This window comes from Capricornis sumatraensis, chromosome 2 (genome assembly GCF_032405125.1).
Source record: "Capricornis sumatraensis isolate serow.1 chromosome 2, serow.2, whole genome shotgun sequence".
Lineage (NCBI taxonomy): Eukaryota > Metazoa > Chordata > Mammalia > Artiodactyla > Bovidae > Capricornis > Capricornis sumatraensis.
In genome coordinates, this window is record NC_091070.1 from 220,835,160 (window position 1) to 220,860,039 (window position 24,880).

The 24,880-nt window shown below is 52.0% G+C and overlaps 1 protein-coding gene across 2 annotated transcripts in view; it reads left to right on the forward strand.

Annotated features, from left to right (window-relative positions):
* Positions 1 to 820: 820 nt before the first annotated feature.
* The window catches only part of FARP2 (FERM, ARH/RhoGEF and pleckstrin domain protein 2), a 90,840-nt gene continuing 66,780 nt past the window's right edge, over positions 821 to 24,880 (forward strand). For both annotated transcript variants that reach the window (XM_068966687.1, XM_068966688.1), the window contains exon 1: positions 821 to 1,009. In XM_068966687.1, coding sequence (XP_068822788.1) covers positions 821 to 1,009 — 189 coding nt within the window. The remainder of the gene's footprint in view (positions 1,010 to 24,880) is intronic.

A 24,880-nucleotide genomic window follows, 5' to 3' on the forward strand; every position in this document is an offset into this window, starting at 1 on the left:
CTCCCGGGGCACCTCTGACCCTCTCAGACCCTCAGTGTCCTCATCGGTGAGGAGGGCGCGGAGGGCGGAGATGACAACGAGGTTATTGCGGGGGTGAGTCAGGGCAGTGCAGGCAACAGCAGAGGCGGGGGCTCCCCGCGGCGTGTGCCCTGCTGCCGTCGGGGCGGGGGCTCCCTGCGGCGTGTGCCCTGCTGCCATCGGGGCGGGGGCTCCCTGCGGCGTGTGCCATGCTGCGGCCTGGCGCCAGGTCTAGAGTCTCCTCCGAACCCCCAGTGACACCTCTGCAGCCTGGAGATGCAGCCGAGAGACCAGGGCTCGCAGGGCTGGCAAAGGCAGCCCCAGCACCTCCATCCACCTTCCTTGCATTGTCCCTGCATGTTGGTGGGGTGGGGACCCATGACCCAAGTTGTGCGTACCCACCTACCTTTGCTAGAAGGCCCTGGGCCGTGCACACAGCGTGTGGGCAGCACCTGGACCTCTGGGCCGGGGGTGGGAGGAGGTGGCTGGGAAGGAGAGGCAGGTGGCTGTAGGCCACCCCGCTCCAGGGGGCCCCTTTGGATGGCATTGCCCGGCCTACACACCCAGGAGACATTGGTCCCGGGGCTGCTGCTGGCGGGCATCTGTGCTCCACCCGCCCGTGTATGAGGAGAAGATAATCTTTCTAAACTGTTTGGAGGTAGTTTAAGACTCGCAGAGGTGCAAAATCAGTGCTGAGAATTCCGGTCTACCCAGTAATTTTCTTATGTTTTAAAACTGAAGTGACTGAAGATGATTGGGGTTTTCCGTTTGTTTCAGCACACTCCTTCTCAGCTGCTGAGGAATGGGGGAGCTGGAAGGAACATACAGAGTCCTGCAGACCCCGGGGGCACGCCTGGGCACCGCAACCCCCGCGGGCGTCAGCACCCTGGAGCCCGGTCAGGGCCCCCCGGCGGGGGTGGCGTGGCCAGCGGCTCGGACGCACCTCCGCGTGCAGCTGCTGGACGACTCCGTGGAGCTGTTTGACGTTGAGGTAAGAAGCCCACTGGCCTGTGCCTCATGCTAGCTGAAAGTCACGGGCCGGATTCCTCGTTGCTGGTAGTAGACTTTGCCTGTTTATCAAGTTGCCTCAAGTAGCTGGGTAACAAAATGCTTGGAAACAGTGAGCCTGGAGAGTTACTTCTGCTGACTTTCCTTTAAGCTTCTGACACAATGTGGGCATTCGGGAGGCTGGCTGAGGGCTGTGCGGTGCGGGCAGGAACCAGCTTGCCCGCTCCTGAGTCTTGGTGGCCCAGTGGCTGGGTGAGAGGTGCCCCTCAGCATCGCCGTGTGTCCACTTCCTTGTCTGCATGTGGGGGCGACTCTGGGCCCTGCTTCTCGGGGTGGCTGGGTGAGGGCTGACCGCTCGCACATGAGGAGCCTGGCACAGACCTCGTTTTTCTGGGTCAGCAGTAAGAACACTTTTACTTTGAAAATTCCCTGTAGTAGCTTGCGCTGATAATATTGGCAAAAACAATTGAATATAGCAAACGCTTGAAAAGATTTTTTTCTGATTTCCTAAATAGCATTAGAGTGAATGGTCTTTTAAAAAATTGCTCATTTTCATAAGTGTGTGTGTGTGTGCTTAGTCACTGAGTTCTGTCTGACTCTTTGCAACCCCACGGACTGTAGCCCGTCAGGCTCCTCTGTCCATGGGATTCTCCAGGCAAGAATACTGGAGGGGGTTGCCATGCCCTCCTCCAGGGGATCTTCCCAACCCAGGGGTCAAACCTGGTGTCCCACATTGCAGGCGGACTCTTTACTGTCTGGGTCACCAGGGGAGGCCATGAATACTGGAGTGGGTAGCCTGTCCCTTCCCCAGGGGATCTTCCAGGAGTTGAACTGGGGTCTCCTGCATTGCAGGTAGATTCCCAGCTGAGCTACCAGGGAATGCAGAAATAAATTATTTTTTCTAATATTTTTTATTAGTGTAAAGTAATACCTTTGACTGCATTCCCCTGCTCTTAATGTGACAAACTAGAGTGAGAATGAACTCTACCTTGAGCAGAGGCTGGCTTGTGCTTGGGGGGAGGTCGGGGGCAGCACAGAAGGCGGGCAGGCGTGAGGGGCTGGAGGAAGCTGGAGCCTGCCTGCAGAAAGCGCTGTGAAAGCAGAGGTGAGGCAGGAGCTGAGGGCGGGGAGGAGCAGGCACTCCCACCCCAGCTCAGAGCCCAGGGCTGGCCGGCCGCTCTTGCTCACATGTTCTGTGGCAGGCATCCGGTGCCTGGGTGCCTAGTGTCTAGACCCTGCAGGTTCTTAGGTCTCACCTGAGGAAGAAAGCAAGTATCACTTAATCGGGCAGGTAACTGAAACTGGCAGGACCTGCCCGTCCGCCTTCAGTGACACGCCTGTGTTGCAAGAGGCTGCCTTTGCAGGACAGGGAGTCTGGAGAAGGCACCTTTGCGCCCCGGGGAGCGGGCGGCTCTCTGCTCCCTCTCACCTTCTCACCGTCCTCCGATGAGTCACCTGGAGGAACCGGTTAAAGTCTGGGAATTAGCTGGGCTTCCAGGTCTCTTCCAGCCCAGTGTTTGGAAGAATCTCCACCATGAAGCTGCCCTGTGGTGAACGCACTCGCTGTGGTCCAGGCTTCAGAGGGGGCTCCCGGGTGCTCAGTGGTGAGAAGTCTGCCCGCCAGTGCGGGAGACGCAGGTGCGACCCCTGGGTCAGGAAGGTCCCGGGAGGAGGGCATGGCGACCCACTTCAGTGTTCTTGCCTGGAGAATCCCACGGACAGGGAGCCTGGTGGGCAACAGTCCGTGAGGTCACAAAGGGTCAGACACGACTGAGCGACTTAGCATGCACGCAGGTTTAGAAGAGCTTTAGGTGTTTGAAAGAAAGGAAAGAAGGAAGGAAGGAGAGAAATGAAGAGAGTTTTGCATTATTTAGGGTTTACTTTCGGAGTGTCTTTTTTGGTCCTGGTTAATAGTCTTTATCAACTAAACCTGAGCTCAAAAAAGGAGAAAAGCAGCCATCTATTGCTGAGTCACAAATAAGATGTGATTCTTCTCTGAGAAATTCACTTGTAAATCAGAGACTTGATTGTATAAAGGTTCAGAATATATCGAATTTGTCAAAGTCTTAATAAATTGAAATTGCTGTTTCCTTTAATCAGATAGAACCGTCATGTTTGGTATTTGGAGATACTTGGCGGAGTCCAGAAATTGAAAGAGGCACATTGCTGTTGCGCGTCATGAGTTGGGTAGGGTACTTTTTAAGTTGCGCCTGTGGTGCCTAAAGTCCGCCTTTCAGGAGAAGCTAAAGTTCAAAATGTATTTTTGTAAATGAGTTGTATTGTTAGTGCCCTATCCTCCACAGCTGTGTCAGTGAGCTTCCCTGAGTAACAAACCACCCCCGGACTCGATAACCTGAGTGAACCTTGAATGCTTCCTGCACGTCTGAGCGCTGGCTTTGAGGGTCTTCTGGCTTGGCCCGGCCAAGGGGCTAGCACAACCTCACTCCTGAGTCTAGGCCCAGCCAGAAGCTGTCTGCATGTGGCCCTCACCCTCCAGCGAGCTGGCGTGACATGGGGATGGGCGTGTGCTCTGGGTGGGAGCCGTGAGGTCCTGGCTGGGGTTCACCCCTGTGGCTTCCGCTGTGTCCCCCTGCTCAAGCAGGCCACCAGCCATCCAGGCTCTGGGGTGGAGAGGTGTGCGGAGTGGGAAGCACTCGTGAGGCCTTCCCAGCAGCTGTTGCCAGCGGTCAGGACCGCGGTCTCTGTGAAGAAAGTGTCCCGGAGCTCTGGTGTTGGTGTCTTGGCTGCTGACACACCTCTCGGGCTGCTTGGGAAGGGCTGCAGAGAAGGTGTGCCTGCCTGCCCCCTTCCCCCGCGGGTCCAGGACGCAGAGTCGAGGCTGGCTTGCACCCGGACCCCCTCCCTGCCCCCCATCACCACCCCCTGTGCCCCCGCTGGCACCACCCCCTCACCCAGCAGGCTGGGCCCTGAGAGGCGCGCTGTGGCCTGCTGGTTGCTCCGCGCTGGGGGCTTGTGTGGACGTGGGTGCCTGGTGGGAGGTCCCTGGCCAGTGGCCTCTCTCGGTAGCTCAGAGGTGGTCTCGTGGGCCTGCAGCCAGGCTCTGCTGCTAAAGGCAGGTCAGGGCAGCAAGGCTGCGTCCACATGTGGCCCAGTGTGGCCCAGGGCCAGGCAGGGCGCAGACGAGCTGGGCAGGGGATGTGCTCTCTCCCGGGGGGGGGGGCTTTGTTTCTCGAGGTGTGGCAGCGTCCTCTGGCCTTAGGGACTCGCTTGCGGTTTGTGGGGGTGCTCTCTGGCCGCCCACGCCTACCCCGTGTGCTCGTTTGGTTTACTTCCCACTGAGTGTCCCGCGGGCATGTCTGTGGGCCCGCAGGGCTGATATGCTGACCTTCCCTCCTGGTGCAGACGGTGGTGCAGCGGGGCAAGGCCCACGGGGACGCCGAAGGTTCCGTCTCAGGGGCCGAGGATGCAGGTAGCAGTTTGGTTACTTTTGAAGCGTTGTCTCTGCCTCTGTGAGAAGCCCCCCGGGCCGAGTCTCACGGGCAGCCCCCGCCCTGCTCCCTGCCCCCCAGGCCGCAGCTTGTCCCCTCCCCGTGGAGCCCCGGCTCCGCCCACCGCCCACGGGCCCCCTGCATGTCCCTGGACCCCATGCTGCTGCCCGGGCGCCCCACAGTCAGCCTCTCCGAAGCTGGGCTGCTGTCTCCAGAGCAGCGTTGCACACGCCGAGCAGCTTCACTGAGGTGTTCAGAGCAGCATTGCACACGCCGAGCAGCTTCACTGAGGTATGGCACTCACAGCCGCACGGCGGCCCGCGTGGAGCGCACAAGGTGGCTCTGCCACAGCCGCGCACAGCCGCCGCCACGGCCAGCTCCCCGAGGTCCCAGCCTCACGGGGACCCCCGCGCCCTGCAGCTGCCACCCGCCTCCCCGCCAGTGCTCCACCCTCGGCCCTGCCTCTGAGCGTCCGGGACGCGCGTCTTGTCCCCCGAGACGTGAGCGCCGTGGGCTGCTTCTGAGGGTTGTGCGGGGCCCTCTGTGGCTGGCTTCCCCGAGGCGTGGTGTGTTAGGGTCTCCTCTGTGGGACACGGTGGGCAGTACTGTTTCCCTTTTGCTGGTGGAATCACACTCCATGGCGCCTGTGGGGAGAGAGAAAATCAGCCAAACGCCGCACTGTGTCTTGCTCCCGCCCGTGACAGCTGAGCCCACTGCCCCTGGGCGTGCGTGTCGCCACCTCCTCGCATGCCTGCAGGTCACATTTGCTATGTAAACACGTGTAAGCCCCGCCCGAGAAGCCGTGTGTTGCCTTGTGGCCGTGTCCACTGCGCAGCCACGAGAGCAAGCAGTGTGTCTGCCTTCCCTATGGCCCCTCGACTTTTCTTCCCGTTTCCCCGCTCACGCCTTGCCTACCGCAGCTTTGGCGAACCGTGTGAGCGGCAGGACGGTACCGACAGGCCCGTTTTCTGCTCCACCGTCAGCTGGGGTCGTTCCCCCCGGGCTGCGGCGGACACTGCTGCTGTGAACGGCCGTGTGCACATCGGGGGCACGCTTGTCCGTGTGTCTGGACCGTCACCTGTGCGTGAGCACTCAGGGGCCCACTACCTTCCAGGGGGGCTCCCTGTCTCCCTCCCACCAGCGAGGCCTCCAGTTTCTCCACGTTCTCACCTGCACTGAGTATTACCTGACTTTTTGAGTCTAGCCGTCCTGGTGGGTTTGAAGTGGTGTCTCACTGTGGTTTCAGCTAAAATTTTTAAAATTCTTAATGGCTTAAGAAAGGAAGCTTTTGAGCCCCAAATATGAGAATTGTACCATTAAAAAGTCCCCTTTTGGAGTGGTTCCTTGGATTGACGGTGAGTCATTGTGAAGCTCAGCGTCTTGCTGAGCCCATGACCTCACGTGGAGTGAGCGGCTCTACGCCCCAGAGTGGTGAGGACCGCAGGGGAAGCAGGCCAGAGACAGGGCCTGCAGGCCTGGGCACTGAGGCTGGCAGACAGCAGGGGCTGCCTTGGGTGATATCTGAAAATACTGAAGTTCCATTTAGCGTGGTCATGCAAATCCCATGGGCGGAGGAGCCTGGTGGGCTGCAGTCCACGGGGTCGCTGGGAGTCGGATACGACTGAGCGACTTCACTTTCACTTTTCATTTTCATGCATTGGAGAAGGAAATGGCAACCCAATTCAGTGTTCTTGCCTGGAGAGTCCCAGGGATGGCGGAGGCTGTGGGCTGCCGTCTATGGGGTCACACAGAGTTGGACACAACTGAAGCGACTTAGCAGCAGCAGCAAATTTATAGAAGTAGGACCATTTACTGACACTGTATTTTCAGCTCATGTGTCATTATAAGTAATAGCTGCCAGTATCTATGAGTAGCTTCACACATGACGCTCACTTGTGCAACAAACTTAAGTTTATTACATTCAGGTAAGATGATGGAGCAAGATGTACTTTATGGTTCTTACTAGTTACTAGTTCAGACACCTCTGTTTCGTGTAGAAGGGCGGGCAGAGGAGGCATAAGTCTGTCTGACGGAGGCAGGGTGGAGCTTCAGCTGTGACTTATTTTAAGCAACATCGGGCATTTATCGATAGCATTCCTAGCTCCCCGGTCGGTCAGCAGCCAACTTCTTGATCTAGCAAAGCCATGACTTGTTTTCAGTTAATTAACTGAATTCCATGGTTTTAAATTAGAGGTCTGGCCTCAGCTCCGGAAAGTCTTTGTTCTCATCCATGAGAGGAGCTGTCTGGAGGCCGCACCAGGCCCCTGGCCGTGCACACAGAGGCGGGCAGTGAACAATGCCCAGCTCCCTGCCCTGTCGGCGGGCACCCTGCAGGGCCTCCCCCAGGCCGTGGGCGCAGCGTCGGGGAGGGGCACAGAGCAGGCCCTTCGCTAGCCAGTCAGGGCCCGAGGTCAGCCGTCACTTCCCTGTTGCCTGGTCTGTGGGCAGAGTGCTACTTGGGGACTGAAAGAACCATCTGGGGCGCGGTTGGGCAGGGGCACCTCTTCCCGGAGTGAGTGCCTGCTTCTGCTGCCAGCTGGGGGTGGGGGCCCAGTGAACACAAAGCTTGCTCATGTTCCCTGTTTCCTAACACACTCAGAATTTCCAGAATGGGCTTCCTTTTCTGTGAATTGCAAAAGCTTTGGCTTGACTATGGGACAAGTAGGAGGACAGATGCTGGTCATGAAGTCCCATTCTGCAAGACTTGAAGTTGCTGTTCCAGTAAAAACTTGATGTTTTCTTTCTGGCCAGGAAGACATAGCCAGAATTCCAGAGAGTACCACGGCCAGATGTCTGTCGCTGGTCCCGCACGCACACCCTGAATATGGCAGAGAAACTGCCTCGGAACTCATTTTGGTCTGATCTCAGGAGAAGCCAGTAATTCAGCTTCTGAGGTGGGGATAGTGCAGGCTTCTCCCAGAGCCCTGTGTCTCCAGCCCACGCAGCCTCCGTGTGGTCCTGCCAGCTCTGGAAACCTGTCATTTGGTTTTAGAAAGCTGGTCTCCATTTTCAACCCTGAAGCCCAGGAATGTGGCAGGATGAGATGGGCCAGGGGTGTGGACGTTTCCCCAGCTGTGGCATCGAAGCACCAACACACATGCGTGCGCACGCCTGCACACGCGCACGCCTGCACTCGTGCACACCTACACATGTGCGCACGCCTGCACTCGTGCACGCCTGCACACACGCATACCTGCACTCGTGCACGCCTGCGGGTTGGCACGTGCACTCTGTTGGACGGGCCAGCGAGGATGACCAATGGCAGAGGGAAGAGAACCTGGAGGCGGCGCCCAGGGAAACCCGTCCCCGCGTTGTGTTGTGGAAAACAGCCACTGTCTCAGTGTCTCAGCAGAGGGTCCTAGGAAGGACACGCGCTGACGGTGGTCTGCACCTGGGAGCTGATCCCTGAGGACCTGAGACGCCCAGTGGGCCTGTGTCCTTGGCCACCCTGGCAGGAGATGGGCAGCAGAGGTGGAGTGGATGCCCGGTGACGCGTCTGGCCTGTGAGCCCCTACCCCGGCTTCACACACTGCCCCCAGAACCCTTGCTCTCCCCACGTGGCACTCATTTCTGACCAGGAAAGGCAGCCTTTCCTTCTGACCAGGGGAGCCCGGGAGAGCTGAGCTGGGAGAGCTGAGCGGACGCGGCTCCAGATTGCTCTGCAGGTGGTCGCTCTGTTCAGCCTCCACCCCGCCCTCCCCAGCTGCCTGCAGGGAGGCTCTGCCCACGTAGGGTGGGTGCCCCGGCTGCCTGGGCCTCTGCGGGGTCACGTGGCCTGCAGCTTGTCCCCCCCGCAGTTCCCTTTCCCTAAGGGGGGCAAGCTGCCTTCTCTCTTCCTAAGGACGCTGGGTGGGGCAGCTTGGGACCAAGAGGTAGGTCTCAGCCGGGGTGGCTCGCGGCAGCGTATGTTCCAAGTGTGGGTGCAGCTCTGCTCAGGGCCTGTCCTGACGTGTCGGCGCCTGTCTGCGCCTGTGGGGGCCGCGTGGACCAGCTGGGGCAGGAAGGCCTGGGGTCTCCGCGCAGGCCTCTGCTCAGCCGCCCAGCACCCTCCCCTGCCCCCATCTGAGTTAGAGCCTGCTCTGCTCATGGTGACACTGTCCGGGTGTTAAGGGTAGGGCTGCTGAGGAAAGCCTTGTGTGTGTTGCACACACGTGTGCACGTGCTCAGGTGTCCCCAGCGTGGCCCCTGCAGCTGAGGGGATTTTCTAGGTCATACTGGTTCCATGATTCCTGCTCTGTCTTAAGGGACTTAACTGAGTCACTGATTTCCTTTCAGTTGGAGGAAGTCGCCGAGGTTCTCCAGAAAGCTGAGTGCAGGCACCAGCTGTCGTGCCCTCTCACAGAGCGCATGCTGGGTCTCCGCTTGTACGGTGTTTACAGCTTGTGTTTTTTGAGTTCATTTCACTGTTTCCCTACCAGCGTGTCCCCCAGGATTAACCTTGAACCCCAGGCTCACCCCAGTGAAGCGCTCACAGCTGGCACCTTGGAGACCAGCCAGGATGGCACGCGGGGCTCCCAATGCTGCCTGTTTGGGTCACAGCCGACACCAAGTTCGTGCAAGTCGTGTGTGTTCGTTGTAGAACAATAAGGATGTTGGAAGGCCCACAGCCAAGGGTCGCCCCGGGCGGGGGCAGCCACACACGGCGTCTAGGTGCCCCCAGCCTCTGCCCGTGCCTTAGCTCAGCACACCTGGAATTGGACCACACACGCTTGTAGGCTCTCTTCAAACTTAACATACTACCTGCGTGTTTCCATGCAACTTCTCCTGAAGGTTTTAATGCCTGTGGAGCTTTCTGGCTTTCAGTTTCTTCAGTGATTCCTCATGCCCGCTCCGCGTTTTCCCTTTAGACAGGTATCTGGAGTCGGGGTTCTGCATCAGCCCGGGGGGGTGTGGCCCCCGGGGCCACAATGGGCAGGAGCCCCTCACACAGCCCTGCCCAGCGGCGGGTGCCCACGGCGGTTTTCATACCATCTCCAGGTTAAGAGGCAGGAGTGAGGTTTGTAGACACAGTTTTATCAGGCTTAGCCGTTTGGGATTTTGTTTTGAGGGATTTTGTGTGTGGGGGGGTGTGTGTGGCCAACACTGTTTTCAGTGGGATGCATGCCCCGCTGTTTTCTCCTTGCACAGTTTGGTGGGACCGGGTCTGTGCACACCGCTGTCGTCCCCGTCACACTTCCACCTGTGGTGCTGAGCTTCCGTCCCCAGGAAACACTCACACACCCCCGCCCCCTGACCTGTGACTCTTCTCCTGTGAGCACCTCGTGAGCATGGCAGAATCATGCGCTTGTTCTCAAGCACGTGGGGTCAAGGTTCGCTCCTTTCTGGGCTGATGGTGTCCCGCGGTGTGGACGGACCACACTTTGCTGAGCCGGTCAGAGGCTGAGGGACAGTTGGGCGGCTTCCGTGTTTTATCCTCTCTGGACGTGGGGTGCAAACGTCGCCTCAAGACACTGCTTCCGCTTCGTCCATTTCCCCCACGCTGGGAGTGCTGGGTTGCGCTGTTCTGCTATAATCGTTGGAAAGTGAAAGTCGCTCAGTCTGACTCTCTGTGACCCCAGGGACTATACAGTGCATGGGATTCTCCAGCCAGAATACTGGAGTGGGCAGCCTTTCCTTCTCCAGGGGATCTTCCCGACCCAGGAATCGAGCCCAGGTCTCCTGAACTGCAGGCAGGTGCTTTACCAGCTGAGCCAGCAGGGAAGCCCAGGATCACTGGCATGGGTAGCCTATCCCTTCTCCAGGGGATCTTCCCGACCCAGGAATCTAGCCGGGGTCTCCTGCATCGCAGGCGGGTGCTTTACCAGCTGAGCCATCAGGGGCACGCTGGCGGGCCCTCCACACTGGTCTCCACGGTGCTGCACCGTTCGCTTTCTCAGCCACAGCGCAGAGGGTTTCTCACTGCTCCATGTCTTTGCCAACGCTTGTTCTTTTCTTTTCCTTTCAAATTTTTCCTTCCGTTCTTTCTCTGCTCCTTCCTTGCTTTTCTGATAGCAGCCATCCTGACAGATCGGGGATGGCATCTCACTGTGGTGTTGCTTTGCATTTCGTGATGATCAGAGACGCTGAACATCTTTTCGTGGGCTTATTGGCCATTTGTGTGTGTTTAGATATGATATTATTTGTGTGTGTATATATTATTTGAGGATATATATGTTATTTGTGTGTGTATATATATTATTTGGATAAATGTCTGTCCAAGTCCTTTGCCCATTTTTTAATTGAGTTGTTTGGTTTTCTGTTGTTGAGTTTAAAAGTTCTCTATATATCCTGGATCTTAACCCCTTATCAAATATGTGATTTGCAAATTTTTCTACATCATATTAGAAGTTTTAAAAAAAACAGGAATTTGATGGTTGGAGAAATACTAAATATATTGTATTTGAAGTAAAAAGAACAAGTCGGGATATTGGAGACACAGCAGCTGACAGCTTACAGTGGAGAGGCAGGAATGAAGGACAGGACACGTCCGCACGAGGCATGTCTACCCCAGGACTGGACGCCTGCACAGGCCATCAGCGTGGCTCTGAGCCACGCCCAGGGGCCCTGGCTCTCAGGAGGTGACGCTGTGGAGCCCGGGCACAGGCTCGCAGTGGACGGTGAGCCGATACACCAGGGAAGCTGAGCCCTCAGGCAGTGGGGATGGGGCAGGAGTGTGGGTCCCCCTTAGACAGGAAGGCCTGGGGACGGACCAGCACTGTGGGGCACAGAGTGTGCACAGGACTCCGGGGAGGGGTCCCCAGGGAGGCCCTGGCCCTCCCGTGCTGGCAGCCCCAGCTCCTCACAGGGAAGCACGTCAGGCAGGTGGCTGGGCTGTGGGCCACGGAGGCTGCTTTAGGCCCTGCTGCTCCGTGACTCCTGGGTCCCAGTAATTCTGGGCTTTCATTTGGGGCGAGATTTTGACTAGTCATTAAAGAGAGACATAAAGAGCGTCCGTAGGCACCTCCACGCTGTTGTTGGACTGCTTTGGGGTGTTCTCTGCACACGTGTTGTGGTTTTGCACGTGTAACTGTGTAGTTTGTGTAACTTTGGGGTGTTCTCTGCACACATGTTGTGGTTTTGCACGTGTAACTGTGTAGTTTGTGTAACTTTGGGGTGTTCTCTGCACACATGTTGTGGTTTTGTGCATGTAATTCTGCAGTTTATATAACTCGACTTGATTTTCCCACCATGGCCGTGAGGATCCAGCCAGCCCGCAAGGGCTTTTTTCTGGTGAAAATCAAACTGACATTTTCTTGCTCAGCCCTCGGTCCCAAACCCCCTCCTGGGTTGAGCTCTCTTCAGAAGCCTCTGTGTAGACTTCCATCCCAGTTTCACTGTCCAGCCTAAGATATCTTTCTTTAAAGTAACTCTGACATTCCTAATTATGAAAAATACATCCTTTCTTACTGTTCTAAGTTTAGACATTTATAGTGTTTTCTCATAATTATATTTTTTGCATATGTTTAATCCACTAATATTTGACCTTGTGCTTTTTTGCATATTTTGATATTTGAATCTAATGAAGTTAGATTTTTGTAGCAGAAGAAAAGCTTTTTTTTTTTTCCTGTTGAAGTAATTCTCAGTGAGTTCAGTTCAGTTGCTCAGCCGTGTCCGACTCTTTGCGACCCCATAAATCGCAGCATGCCAGGCCTCCCTGTCCATCACCAACTCCAGGAGTTCACTCAGACTCATGTCCATTGAGGCAGTGATGCCATCTAGCCATCTCATCCTCTGTCATCCCCTTCTCCTCCTGCCCCCAATCCCTCCCAGCATCAGAGTCTTTTCCAATGAGTCAGCTCTTCGCATGAGGTGGCCAGAGTATCGGAGTTTCAGCTTTAGCATCAGTCCTTCCACTGAACACCCAGGACTGATTTCCTTCAGAATGGACTGGTTGGATCTCCTTGCAGTCCAAGGGACTCTCAAGAGTCTTCTCCAACACCACAGTTCAAGAGCATCAATTCTTTGGTGTTCAGCTTTCTTCACAGTCCAACTCTCACATCCATACATGACCACTGGAAAAACCATAGCCTTGACTAGACGGACATTTGTTGGCAAAGTAACGTCTCTGCTTTTGAATATGTTATCTAAGTTGGTCATAACTTTGCTTCCAAGGAGTAAGCGTCTTTTAATTTCATGGCTGCAGTCACCATCTGCAGTGATTTTGGAGCCCCCAAAAATAAAGTCTGACACTGTTTCCCCATCTACTTCCCATGAAGTGATGGGACCAGATGCCATCATCTTTGTTTTCTGAATGTTGAGCTTTAAGCCAACTTTTTCACTCTCCTCTTTCACTTTCATCAAGAGGCTTTTTAGTTCCTCTTCACTTTCTGCCATAAGGGTGGTGTCATCTGCATATCTGACGTTATTGATATTTCTCTCGGCAATCTTGATTCCAGCTTGTGCTTCTTCCAGCCCAGTGTTTCTCATGATGTACTCTGCATATAAGTTAAATAAAGCAGGGTGACAATATACAACCTTGACATACTTCTTTTCCTATTTGGAACCAGTCTGTTGTTCCATGTCCAATTCTAACTGTTGCTTCCTGACCTGCATATAGGTTTCTCAAGAGGCAGGTCAGGTGGTCTGGTATTCCCATCTCTTTCAGAATTTTCCACGGTTTATTGTGATCAACACAGTCAAAGGCTTTGGCATAGTCAATAAAGCAGAAATAGATGTTTTTCTGGAACTCTTGCTTTTTCAATGATCCAGAGGATGTTGGCAATTTGAGCTCTGGTTCCTCTGCCTTTTCTAAAACCAACATCTGGAAGTTCATGCTTAACCATTAGCAGCATTATTATTAGTTTTTGTCTTATAATTGAGGAAATTGAGATACAGGGAATTTTTAAGTTATGCAGTACTGGGAGTTCCAGCCAGGACAATTAAAACAAGGGAAAGAGTAAGAAAAAATGAAGTGAGGGAATCCATATTGGAGAGGAAGAAGTGAAGCCATCTCTTGCTCACAGATGACATTATCTTTAATGTGGGAAATTCTAAGGCATCTACCAAAAAGCTATTAGAACTATTTGTTGTTGTTGTTCAGTTGCTCAGTCATGTCCAACTGTGACCCCATGGACTGCAGCACGCCAGGCTTCTCTGTCCTTCACCATCTCCCGGAGCTTGCTCAAATTCGTGTCTATTGAGTCAGTGATGCCATCCAACCATCTCATCCTCTGTCGTCCCCTTCTCCTCCTGTCCTCAATCTTTCCCAGCATCGGGGTCTTTTCTAAGGAGTCAGTACTTTTGCATCAGGTGGCCAGAGTATTGGAACTTCAGCTTAAGCATCAGTCTCTCCAATGAATATTCAGGACTGATTTCCTTTAGGATTGACTGGCTGGATCTCCTTGCAGTCCAAGGGACTCTCAAGAGTCTTCTCCAACACCACAGTTCAAGAGCATCCATTCATCCGTGCTAAGCCTTCTTTAGGTTCCAGCTCACACATCCATACATGATTACTGGAAAAACCATAGCTTTGACTAATGGACCTTTGTCAGCAAAATAATGTATCTGCTTTTTAATATGCTGTCTAGGTTTGCCACAGCTTTTCTTCCAAGGAGCAGGCATCTTTAACTTTCATGGCTGCAGTCACCGTCCGCAGTGATTTTGGAGCCCAGGGAAGTAAAGTCTGTCACAGTTTCCATCGTTTCCCCGTCTATTTGCCATGAAGTGATGGGACCACTGCCACGATCTTGGTTTTCTGAATGTTGAGTTTTATGCCAGCTTTTTCACTCTCCATATTTAAAACTGCTAAACAAATTCATTAAGGTTGAAGGATACAAGATCAATATAGAGAGATCAATTATATTTCAACACATTAGCAATGAACAATCCCAAAATAAAATTAGGAAAACAGTTGACTTTACAATGGTATCAAAAAAGAATAAAATTCTTGGGGAAAAATTAAAAGAACCTGAAAACTTATATGCTCCTTGATGGTCAACTGCTAATTTCTTAAAGGGGAAATCTGTAGTTTTAACCCACAAAATAAAAGCAGTGAAAATGCAGTGAGGGGCTTTGCTGGTGGTCCAGCGGTTAAGAATCTGCCTGCCAACGCAGGGGACACAGGTTTGATCCCTGGTCTGGATTCCACATGCTGCAGGGCGGCCAGGCTCAAGCACCACAGCTCCTGAGCCCGTGCTCTGGAGCCTGAAGCTGCAAGTGCTGAAGTCTGAGCATTCTAGAAGACTGTGCTCGGCAACGCGAAGCCCCCCGCAGTGAGAGGCCTGAACACCGGGACAGAGAAGAGCCCGTGCTCGCCTCGCCTGGAGGAAGCCCAGGAGCAGCAATGAAGACCGGACACGGCAGACATTTCAAAAATAAATAAATTCTTTTTTTAATTGCAAATTCTCAAGCACAATAAGTTTCTAATTAAATTAACATCCAGTGATTTTTTTAAAATTTATATAGTCAAATTATTCTCGCTTTTGTATTTATCCATTTTCCTTTATTTTAAAACTTAAATCACAGTGGCATTTATGTTGAATCCAGCTATAAAAATATTCATCATTTTTAACATTGCATTTTTTTCCTAAAAAGTAAACACAATAATATGTGTAACACCCTAAAACAATTGACTCTGTCCATTTGCCTTTGTGTTTGTCTACTAGAAGTACTGATTCGTGATAGAACAAGAGCGGCGTTTTCTCTGAAAAGCTCTATTAATTATGGGGCGGGAAATGCCTCCATGCAACTGAAACGAATTCAGTGAATCTCACTCTGTGTCTCTGAAAAACATGATCTTTAAAGATGAGTTTTAAATGCCAGAATCAAATGTCAGGAGGAACTGAGCTGGGCTTTCTTTTTCCCTTCAATGAATGGCTAAAGATTAAAATTAAAGATTTTGGCTTGGAGAGCATATTCACTGGCATTGTATTAACAGGCGGTGCTTATTACAGTGTCTTGTAACTGCCTATTTGCAATTGTCCCTCGTGCTTCTAGCCGAGGCAGGGAAAGGGAGCTTGCAGCTCAGCTGTGGGAGCCCAGGGGTCCTGCCATATGTCTCACCCCCATTCCCCATCCCTCTGGGGCGACCCGATCCTGACGACCACCAGGGCCAGCTCAGCTCAGTCCCAAACACATTGGAGCTGCAGCGAAACTGGTCGCTAAAAACGAAACAGAGCCTTGGGCACTGACAACTACAAGGCCACTGAAAGAAGTGAAGCACCCACATAAACCAGGGGAAAGATGTTCCATCTTCGTGGGTCAGCTGACATACAGCTGCTACCAGGGCAGTACCCACCAATGACCTACAGATTGTCCGTGACCCTGTGAGACCCCTGCTCTTTCGCAGAATTTGACAAGCTGGTGTTAAAACGTATGTGGGAATTCAGAGACCTAGAATACCAACAACAATCTCGAAAAAGAAGAGCTGGAGATCCCACACGAGCGGCTGGACTGTGACAGCGATCCAGGCCACGCCCTGTGGCTGCAGACTCATCCAACCACAGGCAAACCGTGGACGCATAACCTGCAGACCCGGAGGGCCCCTCGGGGCCTTGAGCATCTGCGGATCCACAGGGTCCGTGGATACCAGGGACGACCGCATAGTCAGTGGAACAGAATTGAGAGCCCAGAAATAAATCCTTCCGTGAAGTCAGACCTCTGCCTCACCATACACAAGAAACCCTCAAAATGGGTCAGTGACCTCAATGTCAGAGTTACTAATAAAACTGTAGAACTCCTGGGAGGAGACGCAGAAGTAAATTTTCACAGCCTCAGGTTAGACAGTAGCTTCTTAGACATGACACCAAAATCACAAGTGACAAAAGAAAAACAGATAAATTGGCTTCGTTTTAAAAAAAATTGTGCTAGAAGTACCACTACTGTGGCAGTGAAAGGAGTTTTCTTTCTTCATTTTCAGTGATTCCAGCAAGAGGCTGAGGAAATGCAAGTCTGCTCTGCCGTCCTCAGGAGAGGGTTTCCCCGCCTTCCCCTCCTGGACATGGCCCTGAATCTGGGCTGTCTTCCAGCTCCGCAGGAATGCCTGTCTGTCATCCACCTGATGCCCACGCGGGCCTCACCCATTCAGTTCAGGCTGCCTGCTGACCTCTAATTTCTGGAGGGAACTTTTATTTTCCCTTTTATTCTTTAGTTGTTGTTTTTCTTTTCTTCGAAATCTCCTTTTATAAATACATTGACTTCTTCCGTTGACCTTTTGAAGGATCTTCATTTTTCATTTATGTGAAGTTGTTCTGGGTTTGGTTGCCACCTCCGCTCTGTTCATCGGGGATTCGTCTTCCTGCTTCCTGGGTCCACACCTCTGTTTCAGGAGTTTGGCGTTAAATATCTGCTCCTTCCTGGTTGTTGGTGCATAAGTTCCAGGGTGATCAGTATCAGTTCCAGTGGCATTTTTAAAGCCCGCAGTTGGGTGTTGCAAGCAGGCCTCTGCTCTGCGGGGCTGTGGGGGTGAGCAGGGGAGCAGTGGGCTCCCCAGGTGCACTCACGTCAGGACCGGCACACCAGCTGGGCCTCCTGTGGATGCGGAAGAAAGAAGAGGAGCGCCCAAGGGGCTCGCCTCGCCTGGAGACCCACGGCTGAGCTTCGTACACCCTCCGTCTTATTTTCCTCTGCTGCCGAGTTAAAGACAAAGAATAAAAACATCGCGGGTGGATCGCCCCGCGACTGAAACCCATCAGAGAGACAGCAGGTTGCTTCCTTGGCTGCCGCCAGTGATAGAACCTGTGTGAAGACGTGGGGAAGCGCAGGCCTCGTTCACCGCCCCGCACTGTGTGCTGAGCCTCAGCTCTGCTGGGGCAGCGGGACGGGCCTTCCCGCCTCCTGCAGGGAGACGGGCTCCCTTCTCGCTCTTCCCTGCCCCCACCGCAGCCCCCCACCCTCGGGGACCGGTCGGGACACTCAGCCCCACCCCTGGTCCTGGAGCTGCTGGGAGATGGCTGGGCCGGAGTAGGGGCCCGTGGAGCAGACGTCTGAGCGGGCCAGGTTTAAGCCTCGCCTGGGCCAGCAGCGTCGTGCTGACGCCTGCGCTTGGACTTAGGCGCTCGCTGTGGATCTGGCTTCCCCCCAGTCTAAGCGCTCCGCTCTAGGCTGTGCCGTCCGCTGTTTGAACTGGGAGACGGGAGACGGTTCACTGCCAGCGGAAGTCACTGGGAATGGGGAGGGCGCACCGCAGAGCCCAGGGCAGCCGGCGGCCCCGCCCCGCCCCGCATACGTGGCCCCAGCTGCGGGGCGCCGTCTTCCCGTGAGGTCCCCGGCGGGTCAGAGGGCACGGCCTGCAGGTGCATCCGGGTCACAGCGCAGGGGGCGGGCCGGGAGCGGACGGGAGGCCGGAACAGAACCGCAGGACGGTAGCAGGTTCGGGGCGGGGTCTGGAGCCCGTCTCGCTGAGTGGCTGGAGGATCTGCCGGAGGAGGAGCAGGGGCACCAGCGGGCCCACGGCCGCGAGAGCTCTCGGGGTGGTCTCCGAGGACACACTCCCTCCCCGAGGAGCAGGCTGAGGTGCCCTGTCCTTGCGCTCCAGTGGGGCTCCAGGACTGCAGCCGTCAGCGCAGGGGGCAGGGCCCCTGCTCACACGGCGCCTGAGGAACCCAGAGACCCTCCGGCTCGAACGAGCTTCGGAGCAAGGGCACAGCGCCTGGCAGAAGCGCTGCTGGCCTTTCAGAGGGTCTGCGGTGCGAGGGGCTCCAGCTGCCTCTGGGTCACGAAGTCACGGTGGCTGTGCCCTGTGATTCACAAGCAGAAGTCTGGGACTGATCTAATTATTCGACGGAAAAACCATATGTCCTGGGGCTCACAGTGGAGACGTGGGTTTGGTAACAGGAGCAGAGACGGAGGTCCTGTCATTCGGCAAACGAGCTGCAAAGGGCACATGGAACAAACAAGTAGAAGGACGGAGTCAAGCATTTTCAAGAAGCATTTTCCCACACTGCGCAGACAAAGAATAAAGAAGTACTTTGTTAGTGAAGCTTCTGTAGCCCGTTTCCATCCAGACAGAATTTTTAATGGTACTTTTGTTGATGTAAATTTTTAACAATATGCTTATGTCTAAGCTTGCAGACGAGCTCTGCTGTGGAGACCATTTGGAAAAACGGAAACTCTGCACCACACACTTGTAGCCGGTATTTTCTGTATTATGTTGTTAGCGCCGTGTCTCTCCAGCTTGGCGTTCGCGTCCCAGTCCCGGCTCAGGCTGTGGAGTCGGTCTCTGTGGTGTCTTGGGGGCGCAAGTTCTCAGGGCGCCTCCACATGGTCAGACAGCCCCATTCCCTCTGACCGCCCCTGTGGGCACAGACCGTGGGGACCGCAGTCCGACTGATGGTCAGTGTCTGCATTCTTAGGGACAGAAGGTGAACCCTGAGTGCGGCAGCCGTGAGGGGCCACAGCTGCGTCGGGGGCTGGCTGCTCTCGCGGAGCTGGCCCGGCAGCACACCAGTTAGCTTCCCTTTCATCGTCTTGACCGTCGATGCCAGGACGGAGGGCCCTCGGGCGTCTGGGAGCAGCCTGGACGCCGGGAGTCTGCCTCCTGCTTCCCTTTCCCGACCTGTGTGCAGCCGGCCTGATCCCTCACACGCTTCTTCTCCTCTTGTTCGCGGTGGATCACTCCATCTTTTAACAAATGGCACTGGGCTGGATGTCAGTATTTACGGTCACAACTGAAGGATCTCAAGGCAAGAATATGGAAGTGGTTTCCATTCCCTTCTCCAGTGGACAACTGCCGGGGTCCAGACCCGGTGGATCCAGGGTGATTCGAAGGTGGGGACGGAGTCGGCGTCTTTGGAAAAATACATATTTAATCACAGATATAGAGAGATTAGAAACGGATAGTGTAGTAGGAAGATTAGTGGAGAAAAAGAGGCTGAATAACTTAGTCTACGTGGAATAGCATCCATGCTCCAGATGGGAATTCAGCCAGAAAAACGGAGCAAGAAAGAAACGACATGAGGGAATCGGTCTTTCCGGAAACTGATCTGATTTCTTTATTTTTGGGTTTGCTTATATGCCTTTTGTTACACATAGGGATGAATACAGAGTCACGCGGGAGTCAGCAGTCCTGACCTTTATCAAAATCAGGTGCTTCACATAAATGTATAAAAAAGGTACATCATCTTCTGGCCATGAGTGAGACCTGCTGACATTTTATGATCCTTTCTTTCTGATAACCAAAAAACTTATTTCTTCCAAGGGTGTTTTTTCTTAAACCAGGCACCACCCTCCAAGTAAAGTTACATTCCTATAGGGTGAGGGTGTAGTGAGTTATAATCAAGAAAGGAATTTATTTAACCCAAGGTTAACATGATTAGTCTTAAAGGTTAATACTTATTTCTTCTATATGTTAGTTATATTCATTATAAGGGTAGGGAACATGGAGATTTAGCAGCAAACATCAGCCCAACAAATGAAAATCCTTTCACCAATGCTCCCCTTAAGATCTATTTGGTCTTAAGATAGTGATAAAGTCACGTTTTTACATAATGAGGACACAGTGATTTATAACAAAGCACAGTGATCTATTACAAAAGAGAAAATCCATTAACTCAAAACGTCTAGTATTACTAACATCAAAAACTACTATATTTCCTTTGCTATATTCCAAATACATTGATTAATATATTCCCAGGTGCCTAAGGATATGGAGGCCCTGGCGGCAGTCATTGACTCAACAAGAAGGAAAAGCCCTGAGCTAATCAAGACTCTCAAAATACTCCAAAACTCTCTGTGCTGTTTATGGTTAAGAGGTAGTAAACAATCATGTGGCAGGAGTATGGATAATCCTGTCACACAAGCTAGTCTGTCAGCAGAGAGGTTTGACCTGAGACATCCTTGTCCCACCCAGAGCAGGGAATTAGCAGCAATTATTGACACAACAAATGAAAAACCCTTCACCAATATAATTCCTAACCAACCCACTATACTAATAATTTCTAACTCCCCAAAAGAATTTGCCTTTAGTAAGTCTAAAACATCTTGTGCCTCTCAGGTTGGGAGGCTGTAAACAATCACATGTGGCCGGACGAACCTATACAGGTGGGCTAGATAACCTTCAGAGGAGTCCGTAAGCTGAAACACTCTTGTCCCTCCCAGGAATTTTTATTGCCTTGGAGCTGCACGTTTACTCCTTCTCCGAGAGAAACGGTTATGGGGGAGACCCCCCTGTAAAGTCAGAGGTGTAGGTGAGAGCATAAAACAGACTCTGGTTTTAGGGTTAGATGCTCGGGAACAGGGGGTTTCCTGAGGCTTGATCACGCCTTTGCGTATGCCAAGCCTCCTTCCTCATGACCTTTGCCATGGGCAGAGCTCCTCACGCTGGCTCCCAGCAGACAACGTTTTGTCAGAACTCTCCACCATGACTTGTCCATCTTGGGTGGCCCTACAGGCCTTGGCTAATAGTTTCATTGAGTTAGACAAGGCTGTGGTCCATGTGATCAGTTTGATTACTTTTCTGTGATTGTGGTTTTCATTCTATCTGCCCTCTGATGGATAAGGATAAGGGGCTTATGGAAGCTTCCTGATCCCCATGAACAGTATGAAAAGGCAAAAAGATAGGACACTGAAAGATGAACTCCCCAGGTCAGTAGGTGCCCAATATGCTACTGGAGAAGAGTGGAGAAATAGCTCCAGAAAGAATGAAGAGACGGAGCCAAAGTGAAAACAACACCCGGCTGTGGATGTGACTGGTGACGGAAGTACAGTCCAATGCTATGAAGAGCAATACTGCATAGGAACCTGGAATGTCAGGTCCATGAATCAAGGCAAATTAGAAGTGGTCAAACAGAAGATGGCAAGAGTAAACATCAACATTTTAGGAGTCAGTGAACTAAAATGGACGGGAATGGGTGAATTTAATTCAGATGACCATTATATCTTGTAGGAAAGACTCTTTTAGAAGAAATGGAGTAGCCCTCATAGTCAATAAAAGAATCTGAAATGCAGTACTTGAGTACAATCTCAAAACGACAGAATGATCTCTGTTTGTTTCCAAGGCAAGCCATTCAGTTTCACAGTAATCCCAAGTCTATGCCCCAACCAGTAAAGCTGAAGAAGCCAAAGTTGAATGGTTCTATGAAGACCTATAAGACCTTCTAAAACTAACAAACACCCAAAAAGGATGTCCTTTTCATCAAAGGGGACATGAATGCAAAAGTAGGAACTCAAGAGATACCTGGAGCAACAGGCAAATTTGGCCTTTGTACTACAGAATGAAGCAGGGCAAAGGCTAACAGAGTTTTGCCAAGAGAACACACTGGTCATAGCAAACACCCTCTTCCAACAACACGAGAGACAACTCCACATATGGACATCACCAGATGATCAACACCGAAATCAGATTGATTATATTCTCTGCAGCCAAAGATGGAGAAGCTCTATACAGTCAGCAAAAACAAGACCAGGAGCTGACTGTGACTCAGATCATGAACTCCTTATTGCCAAATTCAGACTTAAATAAAGTAGGGAAAACCACTAGACCATTCAGGTATGACCTAAACCAAATCCCTTATGATTATACAGTGGAAGTGACAAATAGATTCAGGGGATTAGATCTGATAGACAGAGTGCCTGAAGAACTATGGACAGAGGCTCATGACATTGTACAGGAGGCCGTGATCAAGACCATCCTCAAGAAAAAGAAGTGCAAAAAGGCAAAATAGTTGTCTGGGGAGGCCTTACAAATAGCTGAGAAAAGAAGAGAAGCTAAAGGCAAAGGAGAAAAGAAAAGATACACCCATTTGAATGCAGAGTTCCAAAGAATAGTAAGGAGAGATAAGAAAGCCTTCCTTAGTGATCAATGCAAAGAAATAGAGGAAAACAGTAAAATGGGAAAGGCTAGAGATCTCTTCTGGAGAAGGCAATGGCACCCCACTCCAGTACTCTTACCTGGAAAATCCCATGGACAAAGGAGCCTGGTAGGCTGCAGTCTATGGGGTCACTAAGAGTTGGGCACTACTGAGCAACTTCACTTTCACTTTTCACTTTCATGCATTGGAGAAGGAAATGGCAACGCACTCCAGTATTCTTGCCTGGAGAATCCCAGGGACAGAGGAACCTAGTGGGCTGCCGTCTATGGGGTCCCAGAGTCGGATGTGACTGAAGCAACTTAGCAGCAGTAGCAGCAGCAGAGATCTCTTCAAGCAAATGAGAGATACCAAGGGAACATTTCATGCAAAGATGGGCTCAATAAAGGACAGAAATGGTATGGCCCTAACAGAAGCAGAAGATATTAAGAAGAGGTGGCAAGAATACACAGAACAATACAAAAAAAGATCTTCACGACCCAGATAACCACGATGGTGTGATCACTCACCTAGAGCCAGATATTCTGGAATGTGAAGTCAAGTGGGCCTTAGAAAGCATCACTACGAACAAAGTGGAGGTGAACTAGTGGAGGTGATGGAATTCCTGTTGAGCTATTTCAAATCCTGAAAGATGATGCTATGAAAGTGCTGCACTCAGTATGCCAGCAAATTTGGAAAACTCAGCAGTGGCCACAGGACTGGAAAAGGTTAGTTTTCATTCCAATCCCAAAGAAAGGCAATGCCAAAGAATATTCAAACTACTGCACAATTGCACTCATCTCTCATGCTAGCAAAGTAATGCTCAAAGTTCTCCAGGCCAGGCTTCGATAGTACGTGAACTGTGAAATTCCAGATGAGTCAAGCTGAATTTAGAAAAGGAGAGGAACCAGAGGTCAAATTGCCAACATTCCTGGATCACCGAAAAAGCAAGAGAATTCCAGAAAAACATCTGCTGCTGCTGCTGCTAAGTCGCTTCAGTCGTGTCCAACTCTGTGCGACCCCATAGATGGCAGCCCACCAGGCTCCCCCATCCCTGGGATTCTCTAGGCAAGAATACTGGAGTGGGTTGCCATTTCCTTCTCCAGTGCATGAAAGTGAAAAGTCAAAGTGAAGTAGCTCAGTCGTGTCAGACTCTTAGTGACCCCATGGACCGCAGCCCACCAGGCTCCTCCGTCCATGGGATTTTCCAGGCAAGAGCACTAGAGTGGGGTGCCATCACCTTCTCCGAGAAAAACATCTACTTCTGCTTTATTCATTACACCAAAGCCTTTGACTGTGTGGATCACAATAAACTGTGGAAAATTCTGAAAGAGATGGGAATACTAGACCACCTTACTTTACCTGCCTCCTGAGAAACCTGTATGCAGGTCAAGAAGCAACAGTTAGAACTGGACGAGGAACAACAGACTGGTTCCAAACAGGAAAAGGAGTACATCAGGGCTGTATATTGTCACCCTGCTTATTTAACTTCTATACAGAGTACATCATGCGAAATGCCAGGCTGAAAGAAGCACAAGCTGGAATCAAGATTGCTGGGAGAAATATCAATAACCTCAGATACGCAGATGACACCACCGTTATGGCAGAAAGTGAAGAAGAAGTAAAGAGCCTGTTGAGGAAAGTGAAAGAGGAGAGCGAAAAAGTTGGCCTAAAGCTCAACATTCAGAAAACGAAGATCATGGCATCTGGTCCCATCACTTAATGGGAAATAGATCGGGAAACAGTGGAAACAGTGTCAGACTTTATTTTGGGGGGGCTCCAAAATCACTGCAGATGGTGACTGCAGCCATGAAATTAAAAGACGCTTACTCCTTGGAAGAAAAGCTATGACCAACCTAGACAGCATATTCAAAAGCAGAGACATTACATTGTTAACAAAGGTCCGTCTAGTCAAGGCTATGGTTTTTCCAGTAGTCATGTATGGATGTGAGAGTTGGACTATAAAGAAAGCTGAGCACAGAAGAACTGATGCTTCTGAACTGTGGTGTTGGAGAAGACTCTTGAGAGTCCCTTGGACTGCAAGGAGATCCAACCAGTTCATCCTAAAGGAAATCACTCCTTGGTGTTCATTGGTAGGACCGATGTTGAAGCTGAAACTCGAATATTTTGGCCACCTGATGTGAAGAGTTGACTCACTGGAAAAGACTCTGAAGTTGGGAAAGATTGAAGGAGGAGGAAAAGGGGATGACAGAGGCCGAGATGGTTAGATGGCATCACCGACTCAATGGACATGAGTTTGGATAAACTCCGGGAGTTGGTGCTGGACAGGGAGGCGTGCTGCAGTCCATGGTGTTGCAATCAGACATGATTGAGCGACTAAACTGAACTGAAGCTGTTTTCCCAGTTATTTTGTGGTTTATTCATTTACAGACATCTGAGTGCCTGTTGTGTGAATCAGTCTCCACAGAGAACCCCCTGGTGATGCTTTTATAAATTAAGTATCGGGAACCATCCAGCATTTGTTCCCAAAGAGAGCCTGTTCTGTTGGAAGTCTGCATGTGTGGTGAGTTGTTAATTACTGAGCACGATTCAGAGTACAGTTTCTGCTCTCTGTGAGCCTGTGGTCTAAGGAACCTCTCTGTCCCTCACGTCGAGCACTTAGTGCATTGGTTGTTGTAGACTGCAGGGGACCAGCGTGTGCCTGGGCATCGTCCTGCCCCCAGAGGCCCGTGTCTGCTCAGG